At 48.3% G+C, this 15,834-nt stretch overlaps 1 protein-coding gene across 6 annotated transcripts in view; it reads left to right on the top strand.

The window, feature by feature from the left end:
• CRACR2A (calcium release activated channel regulator 2A) overlaps positions 1-15,834 on the top strand; it is a 129,702-nt gene that overhangs the window by 4,215 nt on the left and 109,653 nt on the right. For 3 of the 6 annotated variants that reach the window (XM_025851808.2, XM_025851801.2, XM_073886985.1), the window contains exon 1: positions 13,070-13,197. Coding sequence is in view for 2 of the 6 variants with exons in the window: in XM_025851807.2 (XP_025707592.1) it covers positions 13,027-13,197 (171 nt within the window). In the remaining 4 variants the exon portion in view is untranslated. Of the gene's footprint in view, positions 1-1,698; positions 1,783-12,919; positions 13,198-15,834 lie in introns of those variants that run through there. The other 3 variants (XM_025851807.2, XM_073886984.1, XM_073886983.1) reach the window with 2 other exon arrangements.

Below are 15,834 nucleotides of genomic sequence, written 5' to 3'. Positions count from 1 at the left end.
TGACAGAGAGAGACACAGCGAGAGAGGGAACACAAGCAGGGGGAGTGGGAGAGGGAGAAGCAGGCTTCCCGCTGAGCAGGGAGCCCGATGCGGGGCTTGATCCCAGGACCCTGGGACCATGACCTGAGCCGAAGGCAGACGCTTAATGACTGAGCCACTCAGGCGCGCCCCCTGGGGCTTTTAAGGACAGCTGGGAAATGCTGTTGGGCTCCGGTGTGTGGCCAGGAGCAGGCCACAGGACATTTGCTGCAGCCCTGCTCTGAGGCACAGGACGGCCCTTTACTGTCTGGAATGGCGGCACCAGGCTGGCATGCCTTTCTGCGGACATCAGAGAGGTCATGGCCACAGGGGTCAGAGCCACTGGCCAGAGAGGCTACTTGTACTTCCAGCCAGGGTGTGTTTTTCTGTGGGGAAGGCGGAGGTGGGGTGTCAAAGCTGCTCTGTTTATAACCTGAGCATGGGCTGAGAGTTAGGGGCATTCTTCCCAAAGGCAAGGGTTCTCTCTGAACAAGACACCAGCCCCACTGGCCCCGGAGAACCTGGAGGGGAAGGAGAAGAGATCCTTGGAAGTTTCCTTCTGTTTCATCTGAATTATGCTCAGAAATAACTATCAGGGAGATACCGTCAGGAAAGACAAATTGTTCTGCATAAGAATCTTAGATCGTTCTCTGATGCCATGGTCTGTGGTAGGTGTGGGTTTTCAGGTCTTCCAGGAGCTTGTATTAAACAGATGTCCTGGATTAAGGATCAGCTCCACGTGATGGAGGTGGTAGCCTTCAGGTTGACGTCTGGGTGCACGGACATTGCCTTCCCTCGAATCCCCCAGAGAGAAGCTGACCCTAACTCTCCTTTATGTTACTCTTGTTTTAATGTCTTCAGTGGGCTGAGAGTTGACTTTTAGGGTACTGCTTTATTTTATTTCTTTATTTTTTTTTTAGAGAGAGAGAGAGAGAGAACACGTGAGCAGGGAGGGGCAGAGGGATAAGGAGAGAGAATCTTAAGCAGGCTCCAACCTTGGTGTGGAGCGCGACGAAGGGCTCCATCTCATGACCCTGAGATCATGACCTGAGTGGAATCCAAGAGTCGGGTGCTTAACCAACTGAGCGACCCAGGCACTGCTATTTTTGAATTTTTTGTGGTAACTTGGTCTTTTTTTTTTAATTGGAGTAAAATATACAGGACATAAAATTGACAGTTTTAACCATTTTTAAGTGTGCAGTCCAGTGGCATCATTAAGAACACTCAGTGTTGTGCGGCTACCACCACCACCACCACCAGAGCTTTCTTCATCCTCCCAACTGATGGGGTTTGGTATGAACCCTGACCCCTGAGAGGTCCACAATCTTGCCCTGTCTCAGCTTCCTTTCCCACAGTGGCCTGGCCATCAGATGGCATCAGATGCCCCCTCCACTTGGGCAATCTTTCTGCTGCTCTTCCTTATTACTTTCTGGTTTTTGTGTTTGTTTTTGTTTTTATTCTCCGCTTCCGCCACACGAGACTGTCCTCTTTGGGCTGGGTTTTGTGCTGAGCACTTTAGACAGCACCTCGTGTATTTCTCCCGCCGATCCTATATGGTAGTTATTAGCATGCACCCCTTCGAGATGAGGAAGTTGCATCTGAGATGCAACATCCCATGGCCACGGGAATGTCAGAGGCAGGGTTTGACTCTGGACTCTCTGATCTTCCTCCCTCGTCTAGGTGGGACTGTCACTGTCTAGAATCAAGCACAGCCAGCCCTGCCTCACACGTTAGTGTCGACCCCAGAAGGTTTCTAGAATCTGGGTATGTATTACATGAACCATCTTCCATTAGGATTCTTAACTAGAGCCTTTAGCCAAAAAGGATTTACTTGAAAATAGCTTAATTACATACCATAGATAAACTGCTAATGGAATTTACCAAACTGCTAAATTAAGCTTTTCAAGTAATTACACACGTACTATAAAGTGCAAGTTTAACTTTGACCATGGGTCCTCCCCAGGCAGAGAGACAGCGAATCCTCTCTGGTGGCAGGGGCTTGGTCACCCTGTCAGTTCTTATTCTTAATCATGATGGGTTGTGCTCTTCTGGCCCCTCCTGGTGTCCTGATGGAGCTTGACTCTGCATTTACTCAGGACAAGGTAATGTATCCCTACGGCGTGGTTGTCCTGGCTGCAAATATGCCAGAATGTGTTTCCCGTTTCTCCAGCAGACACTCTTTCTAGCACTTTTATCTTCTGCAGTGTGTCTCTCTGGCACCTTCCCTGCTGCTTGTCATCACCTTCTTTGGACTGTGCTTGCCCCTACTGTGTTGCCCCCCTACTCAGATTTCTGGGGTTTGTCTTTGCTGGGGGCTCAGGGTTCTGGTTTTGGTAGATGTGGCTCCAGTCCAGTCAGCTGGAGAAGCGGGCAGGTGTCCAGCAGCCTTTCACCTCGGCCCCACGCATAAGATCATTTGTGAGTGGCTACCACGTGCCAGGCACTGCTTCTAATCTAGGACTCAGGATCCCCATTCTACAGATGAGGGAACTGCAGCTCAGAGATGTTAAACACCTTGTCTGAGTTCACACATCTAGTTATGGTATAGACACCTCCATCACTGATGCGTCCCCAACCGCCCCCCCCCGCCCGCCGCCCCGCCGGCCTGCTGATCCTTCTGCACCAGACCGGCTCCCTACAAAGGCTAACCCCCTTGGGCTGTGGCGTCTGCTGAATAATGGAACTCTGCTAACACACCTGAAACAGGGGAGCAGAGTCCCCTGACTCCACACTAGGTAAGCTGCTGCAGGCATAGGCCAGTCAGAAATAGAGGGGTGGGGAAGACCAGCTGAAAAGTCTGCTCTAGAACTTCTTTTTAAGGAAAGCAATTTTAATACACTGGACCGCAGCTTGAATCAGAAACAAAGACGCAAAAAGGAACTGCTAAGTGAAATGAATGTTAATGAAAAAAATTACTAGGCCTTCATTATGTAATCACACATTGCAAACTAAAAATATTTTTTTAAACACACAAGCCCTATTTGCTGGAGTTAGAAATAGAATAGAGAGCTCTAATTTGTTCTGAATAACAATCATGTTAAACCACATACCACATCTGAATTTTCGGATACTCTAGGGACTCAATCAATGTGGTTTTCCTGAATATTAATGCCACCCCCCCAAACCCAAAAACCTCAACCAAATGGATCCACAGATGCTGACTGAGCACCTACTGTGTCATGCTGGGAGAAAAAGCAAAGGCCCAATACTTGTTGGGACAGCACAGGTGACTGTTAGCAAGAGAGTGGGACAGAGTGGGTGTGCTCTAGAAGGAAATGGGCTCTGGACAAGGTGTCTCAGTGTTTGGGAGAACTGAGCTGGGCCTTCAAGAACGGTCCGCAGATAGATGGTCACTGGGAGTCCTGCGAGGAATGTTCTGTGAGGGTCCTTCAGTTCATTTTAATAGACAGTGTCTGAGGGCCCTTCTGCATGGAAATCAAGACATGCCTTAACCCTAACAATATTTTTAAGGGCTACCTTGTCCTCCTCCTGCTGGTCATGACTGACTCAGTTTACCATCTAAAAGATGTGGGGAGCCAGGACTCTCTGATCCTTCCTCTCTCACATAGATGGGGATGCTGTATATAGAATCAAACACAGCCAGCCCTGTCTGGGCTCATGTGTGTCTACACTTGGAGATTTCTAGAATCTGCACGGATGTGGGAGTGTTATATGGACCATGCTCCATGAGGATGGAGATGTGTTCAGCACCCTGCTGAAGGTTCTATAGGGCTATAGTGTGGAAGCAGGCAGGGCCACCCACAGAGACCCACCCTCTTCGTATGAAGTTACCCACGAGGAAAGCGAACCAAAACAGAATGAGGAGAAGCCCAGGTGATCACTCTTTTAACTGTAGGCCCACTACTGAATTCTCTCATGCCTGCCGCCTGATTTCTTTTCAGCCCTGGTCATAGGACCACAGGTTTCCACATCCGAGGCTTGGTCACGGAGGCTGGTCCGGTCCTTTCTGCCCCTGCCTGCCTGGGTCCCTGACTGGTTCCCGCTCCATGCAGCCGAGCCGCGCTCTGTCTGCAGCAGCTGAGTCAGGGCTGGGCGGTCCCAGATGCCCTTTAGAAAGAGATGCTAACTAGCCCAGTGACCGTCATGGCTGACTGCCTTGCCCTCCCCCAGGGAGCACACGTGCCCACTCCCCTGCTCAGTGCAGTTAGCCTAGAAACTCCAGACTCATTGGGCCGAATTCATGCTCCTGAGCAGGCTTGCTTTTTTAGCCTAAAACACGAACTGAGTGACAAAGCCCCACCTCCTGTTCTCCTGCCTTTTCCTAGCTGAATGCAAATGCCGGTCTGATGGGGGTCCTAATGAGGTCCTCCTAGGATGCAGCTGTCGTAGGACCTGGTTCCCCGGGAGCAGGAGCAGGCAGATGGACAGGCCAGAAAGCTCGGGCAGTGCAGTGGTAGTCTGCAGCAGGTTCATGGCCCTTGCTCACGGTGGTCCTCAACCTCCTCGTTGATAAAATAGCCGCCCTTCATATCTCTGTGGCATGTCATAGCAGTGGACTGAAGCAGTGACAATGTGAAAGCACTCTACAAAGATAAAACCTTTTTTAATCAATTTTTTTAAGATTATTTATTTGAAAGAGAAAGAGCGAGAGAGAGCAGGGTGAAGGGCAGACGGAGAAGCAGACTCCCCACCGAGCAGGGACCCCAATGCAGGGCTCAATCCCGGGACTCCAGGATCATGACCCGAGCCGAAGGCAGACGCGTAACCGACTGAGCCACCCAGGCGCCCAAAGATAAAACCTTTTAAATGGAGGCTGCTGATGCTTTTCTGCGGCGGAGTCCTCTCCAACTGTTCACCAGGCTGGGCTAAATTAACCGTTTGCTTCGTAGGTCATTAAAATAAGTCCATGAGTGTCGGCTCAGCCTCAGTGGGGGAATGGAGGCTCAGCCAGTGACCCAAGACCAGGCAAGACTCTCAGGCAGGAGTGGGAAGGGTCCAGGCTGAGTGGCGCCCCAGGGAGCCTGGGTTCTGCTTCATCTGAAACAGCATGGAGACGCCCCACAAGTAGAGTGTGAGTTGGAGGCTTTGTCGTCTTTAAGAAACAATCCCCAGTGTGTCCTGATATCCAGAGGTTCTGCCCTTCGCAAATATTTGCCCGGGGGTGTGGGGAGTAGAGGCAACCGTGGAGAATAAAGACTGGAGGATGAAGGGTATCGGTGAGTGCAGGTGAGTGCGGGTGAGCGTGGTCAGATACCTGTCAGCTTCACTCGGTGTGGATTCAAGTCAACTCATTCACTGAGTGCCTCCCAGGTCCCCGGGCCAGGAGCTGGGACTCTGACTCTCCTCCTTAGCTTAGAGGTGAGGACCCTAGAAGCTAAGCCACTTGCTCAAGGTCAGCAGGGTAATAAGTGTAGAATCAGAATTCGGATGCAGCCGCTTGGACAGCAAATCCCCCGCTCCTAACAGGGTAAGACCAGCACCCTGGGGATGATCCCTCAGGTTGAACAAGCTCTTTGCGCTTTGTACAGCAGTCCCAGGCTCTGCTTTTAAATCTTCACAGCAGAGCAGTGAGGTGAGTATTATGCTGGGTGTTTTATACCCGGCCGTGCATGTTCAATGAAAAGATGACTGTGGAAACACTTAGTAAATTGTAAAATGCTCTACAGACACGATATAATTACTGCCTCTCATTTACAGGTGAGGACAATAAAGTTAGAGGGGTTCAGTGGCTTGCCTAAGGACACGTGGGAACAGATGGCAGAGTAAGGATGCCAGCCCCTGTCTTAGGACTCAGGACTGGTGTCTGTTTCCTTGACACCATCAAAGGAAGATTGGTTCGGGATTTATCTGTCCCCTCCCCGGTTTTGTCGGCCCTCCCTGCCCCTCTTCCCCGCCCCACCCACCAAATGGTTGCCAAATGAAAATTAGGCAGAGGATCTCAAGCGGCCCAAGCTAACTTTTCTTAGCTGCCTTTTCTCTTCGTTTGTAGTCCTTAGGAAACGGGGTGATGTCAGGGGTGGAGTTAGGGAGGGTGTCTCTCTGCATGAAGACTGGGGTGCCGAAGCGGCCCCAGAGGGGTCGTCTGTGTGCTGCTCACTGTCTGCTCATTGGCAGAAGAGTCCTGGGACTGGAGAGTGGGTGACGTGGGCCATTTTGCCCTATGGATGGGCCAACGCGGTTGTTACGACCTCCTAAAATTGTGAGTTAAGCTGAACTCCAGGGTGTATATATCCCTGGAACATGTGTGTACACATGTGGTATTTTAAAAACAAAGGCATCATAGATGTTGGGTTTGAAAGATCTTAGGCTCGAGACTGAAAAGATAACAAGGAGACAGGTGCTAAGCATCTGCTCTGTGGTGCAGATTCCTCGGCTGTGACAAAGTGCCACAGTGTCTCTTATCCCCAAGCAGTGGCAGTCATTCTCCTATTCTCCGTTGCTAACAGAGTCTTCCTTACTTGTTTATTACTTTTGGAAGAGCTAGGAAATTGGGATTTATCTGACATCTTCTAGATGCAGAAGCTATGTTGGGAACATTTGTATGCGTCTGCTCATTTATTCCTTACAACAACCTCACATAAGTGGTATTATTATATGAATTTTTAAGATGAAGATTTAAGTGTCCCACGTAGTAAAACATGACAGCAAGAGATGAGTATAACATGTCTGATTCCAGATCTACGCTCTTTTGTCAGCGGACTGAGAAAATCCATTTTCGTTTTCCTTGTTCTTCATTCCTTCTGTAATCTCAGATCTTCCATCTAGAATCTCTCTCCTCCTATCAGAAATATACCTTTTAAAAATGTCCTTTCATGAGGGTCTGCTGTGGCAAACTAGAGTTTTGTTTATGGACAATGCCTTCATTTCTCTTATACTTCTTCTTTAATTACTTTCTTGTTTATTTGTAAGTAATCTCTACACCCAGCATGGGGCTCAAACTCACAACCCCGAGATCAAGAGTTGCATGCTCCACCAACTGAGTCAGCCAGGCTCCCCCATTTCTCTTATTCATAAAGAATGTTTTCTTCAGGTACAGAATTCTCAGATGATGGTTACTCTCTTTCAGCATGTTGAAAGTATTTGACCACTATCTTTCGGCTTGTAATCACTGGAAAGTAACTTGTCTCTTTTCATTGGCTGCTTTGAAAAAAAAAAAAAAGATTTTATTTGTATATTTATTTGAGTGAGGGGGTGCAGAGAGGGAGGGGAGCGCCAGAGGGGAGGGAGAGAGGTGGGGAAAGAATCTCAAGTGGACTCCCCGCTGAGCATGGAGCCCAATGCGGGGACTCGATCTCACAACCCTGAGATCATGGCCTGAGCCGAAACCAAGAGTCAGATGCTTAACTGAGCCACCCAGGAGCCCCTTTTTGGCTGTTTTTAAGATATTCTCTTTGTCTTTGGTATTCTGCAGTCTCACTGACGTATAACTGTTGTGGATTTCCTCTTATTTATTCTTTTTGAGATTCATTGGCCTTCTTGGATATGTCTATTTGTATCTTTCCTCCCTTTTAATATTTGTTTATTTGAGAGAGAGAGAGAGCGTGCATGTGCATGCAGGTGTGAGCGGGCGGGGGGGGCAGGCAGGGGCAGAGGGAGAGTGAGAGAGAATCTCAAGCAGAATCCCCACTGAGCGGCTGCCTGGGTGGCTCAGATGGTTAAACATCTGCCTTTGGCTCAGGTCATGATCCCAGGGTCCTGGGATTGAGTCCCGCATTGGGCTCCTTGCTCAGCGGGGAGCCTGCTTCTCCCTCTCCCTCTGCCTCTCCCCCTGCTTGTTCTCTCTCTGTCTCTCTCGCAAATGAATAAATAAAATCTTAAAAAAAAAAAAAAGAATCCCCACTGAGCCCATGCTCAGTGGAGCCCGACACAGGGCTCCACATGACATAGGGCTCCTCTCAGAACCGTGGGATCATGACCTGAGCCAAAGTCAGTTGCTTAACCAACTGAGCCAGCCAGGCGCCCCATCTTTCCTCCCTTTTAGAAAATTTGTAGCCATTATCTGTTTAAATGCTTTCTCTCTCTCTTTCCTTTCAAATAGACACTTGCTAGGTTCCATTTCTCATGTCTCTTAAGCTCTCTTTCCTATTTTTCTGAGACTTTGTCTTTCTGTGCTGCATCTTGGTTAGTTTATTTTGACCTAGCTCCTACCTCACCACTTCTTTCTCAGACTGTATCTAATGTGCTCTTAAGTCTGTCCACAAATTGTAATTTCAGTTGTTTAAGTTTTATTTCTAAAAATTCCCTTTGGTCCATTTTTTTCAAATCTTTATTATTTCTCATGATTTGTTGTTGTTGCTCCTCATACATATTTGCAGGCTTGTCTTTAATTTCTTTAATGTCATTAAAGTCATTATTATAATCGAAACCTGGATATTCCATTATCTGAAGAAGTCCCTGGCCACTGAACTCCTTCCTTTCTTGCCAGCTCATCAATGCGCTATTAGAAACATTTTTAAAAATATATTTTTTGTACAAGATTTTTTGGTTGTTTTGAGTGGGAGGGTCAAAGTACTTAGCCTACCATTATGTTAGAAATAGAAGTCTAGCATATTTATTTAAAATTGACATGTGGAACATAAGGAATAGAGCAGAGGACCACAGGGGAAGGGAGGGAAGACTGAATGGAGAGAAATCAGAGAGGGAGACAAGCCTCTGAGAGGCTCTGGACTCTGGGAAACAAACTGAGGGTTACAGAGGGGAAGGAGTAGAGAGATGGGGTAACTGGGTGATGGGTATTAAGGAGGGCACGTGTTGTGATGAGCACTAGGTGTTATACCCAACTAATGAGTCGTTGAACACTACATCAAGAACTTATGATGTACTATATGCTGGCTAACTGAACATAATAAAAAAGTAAAATAAAATTGACAAAATTATGAGTGGAAAAAGTAATCCAATGGAGGTTGGCCTTTGAGACCTAGAATTGTCCATAGTGTACTGAATGTATTTTATGAATGCCCTGAACAGTACATGTGTGCCTTAGCGAGAAGCCAGTCAGCGTGGCTTGCCCAGCCCGGGGACTGAGTGATGGAGGTTTGTTCTGCTCTGAGCCCCACCCCTAGAGGACTCGACTCCGGAAGTAGTATGACCAAACAAGGGGGTCTTGAAGAGGCCTCCTATCTGAGAGATCATTTTATCTCTAAGGAATTAGGGGCACCCTGAGGAGAGGAGGGCTTGGTAGGACTTGTCTCCCAGTTGCTGCTGAGTCCTAGCTTGGTCTTACATTTGCTTGGAATTCAGGGGTACATGTTACTCCATCCCAGTGGTCCTCTGGGAGTATCCAAAATGGATGTAGAGGGGGCCCTAGAGCCCAAGCTGGCCTCAGCCTCTCCTCCCCATTTACCACACCCAATCGCTCAGTCCCGATCCCACCTACTAAGTAGCTCTAGGATCTGTTCATCCAAACCTACTCATCTGCCACCCTGGTGCAAGACACCGCTACCTCTCATCTGGACCATAACGTTTCCCCAGCTGCTTTCAATATATCCACTCTCTGTCCCTCCTCTCCCTTCCCCATTTCATTCCCCCACAAGTAGCCAGAGTCATCTTTTTAAAAAATACCAATCAGATGGTGACTCTCCTAAACTTGTAGGCTTAACATCAGTGATTTCCTACCACTGCTTGGATGAAGTCCCAGATCCCTAACCTGGCCCACAGCCTCATTGCTGGCCACTCCTTGCCGTGTTAAAGTTGTGCTCTTCACCTTGATTTCCATCCATTTCCTGGACACACAAAAGCTCTTTCTCCCTGAGAGAGTTTGCGTCTGCCGTCCCTTCTCCCTAGCTGCTCTCCATCCTCTCCCCTGGCTCACTCCTGTTCATCTTGGAGGCTCCACCTTAAATGTGCCTTCCCTTCCCTCATCTTCTCTCTATGCTGTATGCTCCCTATAGCTCTCTATAGCAAGCATTCTGTATGTCCCTTTGTGTCTTCATCAGAGTACTTACTTCAATTGAGACTCCATGATTATTTTTGTAATTTCTCTTCATTGTGTGTCTTCCCCCACCATCTGGTGGGGGTTGGACTCATGTATGTCCTGCTCGTCTCTGTATCTCTAACACAAAGCACAAAGCCTGGCATGTGGTAGATGTTGCCCATCTGGAGAATAAATCTGTGAATGGATCTGGTTTCTGCCTCCATCCCTCCCCTGGCACTGCTCTTGCTGAGTTCACCTGTGACCTCCTCATTGCTAAATCCACTGTTTCTTCTCAGTCTTGAAGAAGTGAGACTTCCCATTTGAAACCACTGTCAACCCTCTATTTCTTTAAATATTCTCCAGCTTTTCTTATCTTTGGATTTTGAGACAGCATTCTTTCCTTTGTTTTCATCTACCCCTCTAAGCTCTGCTTCTGAGTCTCCTTTGCTCTCTCACTCTGGGTGTCCCTTAAATGTTAGTGTTGGGGCGCCCGGGTGGCTCAGTTGGTTAAGCGTCCAACTCTTGATTTCGGCTCAGGTCGTGATCTGGGGGTCGTGGAATTGAGCCCCACATTGGGCTCTGCATGGGTGTGGAGTCTGCTTAAGATTCTCTCTCTCCCTCTCTCTCTGCCCCCCCCCCCTCCCCCCCCCGCCAGTCTACACACATGCATGTGCGTCCTCTCCCTCTCTTAAAAAAAAAAAAGGAGTTAGTGTCCTGCATGAATCCAGCCTTCACTCTTTCACCCTTTTCCTTCCTACACAATCTGTGATCGGCCTTCACTTCATCTTGGCTTCAAGCATCACATTTATGCTGGTGAACCCCAAACCCGTATGTCCAGCCCGGACCCTGCCCCTGAGTACCAGATCCTTCTTTAGCGTTGCATTTTGAAATACCTTCATCCTGATGTCCCACAGACACCTCAGTCTTCATATTTCACAAATGGACCTTTTTAATATTCCCTGCCCAACTTTTCCTCCTCCAGCATTTCCCATCTGGCTAAATAGTTTCACCACCAACCTAGTTTCTGAGGCTAGAAGCCACAGAGGCATCCCGGGTACGTCTGCCATCTCTGCATCTCATGTCCAGCTCTTATCACAACCTGTCTCTTGCCTCCCTTGTTCCTCTTCCTTCTGCACTGCCACCACTTAGTGTAGCTTCTGCCCTTGCTCGTATCACCTCTTAGCTGGGCTCCCTCCTTCTGACCTCTTCTCCTCCAGTCCATTCCTAGCACCAGTGCCAGAGATCTTGTCCCACAGGACAAAGCTTGATCATGCTGGTTCCCTGCCTCACCTCCCGCCTTTCTCCAAAATGCCTGTACAGTGAAGCCCGTGCTCCTTAAGCTGATATGGAAGGTTCTTCCCCCCACCCCATCTTTCTTGCTGGCTTTGCTTCTCTTCCCACCATTCACCTTCCTCTGAATATGCCATCCTTTCTCATCATGTGTGTATGGTGTCGAGCAGGGGTTCTCAAACATTATGGGGCTTCCAGAATCACATGGAAGGCTTGTTAAAACACCACATGCTCCGTATGTCTGAAATGAGGCTCAAGATCGAATTTGTCACAGGTTCCCAGGGGCTGCTGGTGCTGTTGTTCTGGTGACCATTGTGAGAATCACTGGTGTAGACGGGTCAAGAGTGTGAGCCCAGGGAGCCCTGCTGCCTGGGATCAAATCCTGCCTCTGTCACTCACTTCCTGTATCACTTACCCACTCCATGCCTCAGTTTAGTTTTCCATAAGATGAGGTAAACAATATGAGCTACCTCATCAGCTTTGGTGGAGGCCTGAATGAGTTAATCCTCAGAGAGCCCTAAAAACGGTGCCTGGTTCGTTATAAGCGTTCAGGAAATGCTAGCCACCACCATTGTTTATGATGATTTTGATCATTATTCATATCCTTGGTTGTGAAGGTCTGCCTTTCTCACTCTTTTCTGCTGACAATCTTCTGCTCTTCCCTTGAGAATGAGTTTGTTTTCCAAAGTGCTTTTGCAAGCACTCCCCACCCCCGCATCCCTGATGCACACCCAGGCCGGGGTGCACCTCCCACCGAGGCACTTGCCTCGTGGGGCTCACCTACCTCCTGGCCAGGAGTGGGTCTCGCCCACCATGCACTCTCCAGGGCTTCATTTGTGCGTCCCTGTCTGGTACCTCATAGGGACTCAAACATGTTTAACGATTCAGTGACCAAATTGGCATGTACTGTAGAATTGAATACTGTATTGACAAGGCAGTTACACGGGTTAAGTCTGGGGAGAACACTGAACACCAAGAAAAGGTGGGGAGAAACATCTGATGTGGAAGTTTGGGAAGTTGTAGTCAGGATCATGAGATTATGCTTCAGGAATATGGACCTGTGGTTTTAGGAACATCTGAAGGCACATCACTTAGGATCATCTTAGCTGTAGGCAGTCAAAACAAAACCCCAAAACTCAACTCAGTGAACGTAGACAACAAGGATATGTATTACTTGTATGGTGAGAAGTCTGGAGGAAGGGGAGCACTAGGGCTATTTAACCCAGTGGTTCAGTGATGTCATCAAGGACCTGGGTTCTTTATTTCTCTGTTCTTATGCTTCCCCATCATGGTCATAACGTGCCTGGACAAAGACAACATCCAGCAGAGGAATAAGTTCCTGCATCTCTCTTTTTCAGAGCCAAAAAAACATTTCCAGGAACATCCCCAGGAGGCCCCTTTCAATGACCAGAAGTGAGAAGCCCACCCCTAACTTGCTCACAGGCAAGGGGCCTGCATTTGCTCGGACGGCATAGGGCCCCTGGGCTGGGCATACGGTCACCTACCCTGAATGATAACACCACTGGAGTTCTGTTGGAAAGGAGCAAGGGAGAAATGGATGTTGCTTAAGCACAGTGTCTGCTTCAAAACCAGACCCAAATCCCAGCTGGAAATTTATTTGAAAAGCAACAGGATACAAATTAAGTGACTTCAAAGGCCTTTTCTACTCTGAGTATCTGTAATGAATTATTTGAAGTCAAAGTGAAGAGACTTTTCCTCTGTCTGTTCCATCTGCAGGTCATGCCCTGACCACAGCTGCCTCTCAGGAGACTGGCCTGGAGCCAAAGTCACGTCATTGGGCTGCTGGTCAAGGGTGGAGCGGGAGCGACTCTCGGCTTTTCCTCATGAGCCCTGCCTGGGTGTCCACCTGGCACTCAGCACGAGCACGTCTCTTCCTCCCGGAGCAGCTGCTCGACCCGGAGGCCTGGCCTTCAGAGAGAGCTCCAGGAGCGTTCAGGCCCGGTGTGCTGCCTCCCCGACCCCACGTGTGTAAGGGGCCACGGGACTTGCTTATGGTAAGAACCGGAGGTTCCTTGAGCAGGTGTGGTGGGAACTTGCGAGAAGGCCAGGCTAAATAAGCAAACATTCTGAATGATGATGCAGTATCTCTGCTAGGGGGTCTCTGATTTTCTGGAGCCCCTCTTAAAAACTCTTGTAGTCTGACCTACCAACCTACCTGGATTTTGAGTTTCCTGCATGTCAGGTTTGTGGAGAACTGTGGAATAGGCTCTGAACAGGTGAAAGGAGCTGGTAAGAAACTGATGGGAGAGTCTTGACCAGAGGTAGCAGGTAACGATTGTGGACAGCAGTGGGTATCTGCACTGAGCAATGAGTCTGGGCTCAGCTGGGAGTGTGGTGACAGCTTCTAGAAATTGACTACTAGCCTGACATCCTGACACTTTCCCAGGTCTTCCAAACACACCTAACAGGAGCAGCTAAAATGAAATACAGTAGAAGATTGAGGCCAGTTGGCAGTGCAGTGGGATTTAGTTAGGAGTGACATCTGTGGCATCCACTGAGGGGTGAGGTCATGCTTCCTTGGCCACTATGAAATGTACTGTATCACATGTATTATATATGTATATAATGTGTATGTGTGTATGTACACATGTATTATATTTCTTGTGTCTGTCTTAAATCTTCAATCACATTGTCCAACTCCCCAGGGCAGTCATGGAACATTGAATTCTCCTATGTTCTTCACAAGGTCAGTACTTGGTAATGATTGATGGACTGAGTTTTTACTGCACACCTATACAATAAAACTCAATCAGCCCAGGTCCCAGAGTTTTCATCCGTTGGGACAGAGATGCCATCAGTGCCTTCCGAGCACCTCCTGAGATGGGACAGCGCCAGCTACCCCTGCCACGTGAGCTGGCCAGAGCGCATTCATTTCCTACGGCAGCTGTAACAAAGTGCCACAAACGGGGTGATTTAAAACAGCAGAAATTAATCATCTCTCCATTCTGGAGGATTGAAGTCCAGAGTCCGGGCGTTGGCAGGGCCATGCTCCCTCTCCAGTCTATAGGGGAATCCTTCCTTGCCTCTTCCCAGCTTCTGGGGGTTTGTCAACCATCTTCAGCATTTTGTGGCTTGTGGCCACATAATCCACACTCTGCCTTCATTGTCACATGGCTTTCTCCCTCTGTATCTTTATCTTCATACAGCTGTCTTTTTAAGATTTTATTCATTCATTTGGTAGGGAGAGAGAGATTGAGAGCGCAAGCAGGGGTAGTGGCAGGAAGAGGGAGAGGGAGAAGCAGGTTCCCTGCTGAGCAGGGAGCCCGATGCAGGGCTCGATCCCAGGACCCTGGGATCGTGAACTGAGCCGAAGGCAGCCGCTTAACCACTGAGCCAGCCAGGTGCCCCGACACGACTGCCTTCTTATTGGACTAGGGGCCCCCCACACCCCAGGATGACCTCATCTTAGCTAGTGACATCTGCAATGACCTTTTTTCCAAATGAGCTCCCATTTGATGCACTGCAGGTGAGGACTTCAACAGGTCTTTACTGGAGATTGCCATTCAACCCAGAACACTAAGTGTAAGCTCATCCAGGGTGGCAAGACGAGCACATAGGGAAGGCGTGAATATTGAGTGTCCCTTGGTGCTGAGAAGCATGTGCCCCCTCTTCTCCGTCCTCTGGCATTCTCCGGGGAAGTTTGTGTGAGCTGGGGCCTGGCTGGACACACCGGGATACTTTGCTCTGGGGGAGGACCTCCATATTCCTATAACTCTCCCGTTTTATAGGACAAGTTGGGGAGAGGTCCCAACGGAGGGGAAAAACCAGACCACTTGGGTTCCAGGCAGCCTTAATTTTCAAGGAAAGTGGGGGAGCCCCACCTCATCCTGTGGGAAGTTGTGTCCCCTTTCCCTGGGGGAGGCGGAGCTTTGGGACCCAACCAGCTCATTGCCAGGCAATTCACAGGGAGTCCCAGATAACAGACACTCAACAACCTGCTTGTTTCCAAACCTAGGAGAACTCATTCCCTTTGCTGCCAGTTTTGCTGCTTCCCCAGTTTAGGACCCGTTAGTACAGAAGTTATAACCCAGGGGCCTTCAGGCCATTCCATTTGTAGCCTGAAAATGTGCATTGTTCACAGTGGCTGGTGTATTTTTTTTAACACGATATTTTTATATCATTTTCTGAATAGGCAATATGTTTACATAGTTCTAGGAAGTTATCTACTGAAATCTTATCTTGGCCTCTGTTTGCCTGCCCTGCCCCCTCCTGGGACAATAATCAGCTTGATTAGTTTTATACATCCTTCTAGAGTTTCATTTTGCAAGTACAAGTCGGTACAAATATACTTGATACCTCTATCCTGTCTTTTCTTACTATACACACTTTTTTAAACCTTGTTTTTTTTTTCCACTTAATTTATCTTGGTGCTTGTTTCCTGTGATATGATGAGAATTTTCTGATTTTTTTTTGACAGAGGCATAGTGAGCCATTGTGGGGATGTACCCTAATTGATTCAACCAATCCCCTACCGATGGGCACAGGTCACTGTTTTCAGTCATTTGGCGTTTATTACAAGTAATGGTGCAGTGAGTAAGCTTGCCATTCTGCCTCGTGACTAAATGTGTATAACATTTAAAAATTCTATACTACCTTTAAATTATCAAAAGGACTGGAAACAGTGGGTTCTA

This window comes from Callorhinus ursinus, unplaced genomic scaffold (assembly GCF_003265705.2).
Source record: "Callorhinus ursinus isolate GAN/ISIS: 27379988/994484 unplaced genomic scaffold, GSC_fseal_2.0 scaffold74, whole genome shotgun sequence".
NCBI classification, from domain to species: Eukaryota; Metazoa; Chordata; class Mammalia; order Carnivora; family Otariidae; genus Callorhinus; species Callorhinus ursinus.
Note: the sequence above shows the minus strand (reverse complement) of the source record. Positions and strands in the feature narration are given on the sequence as shown.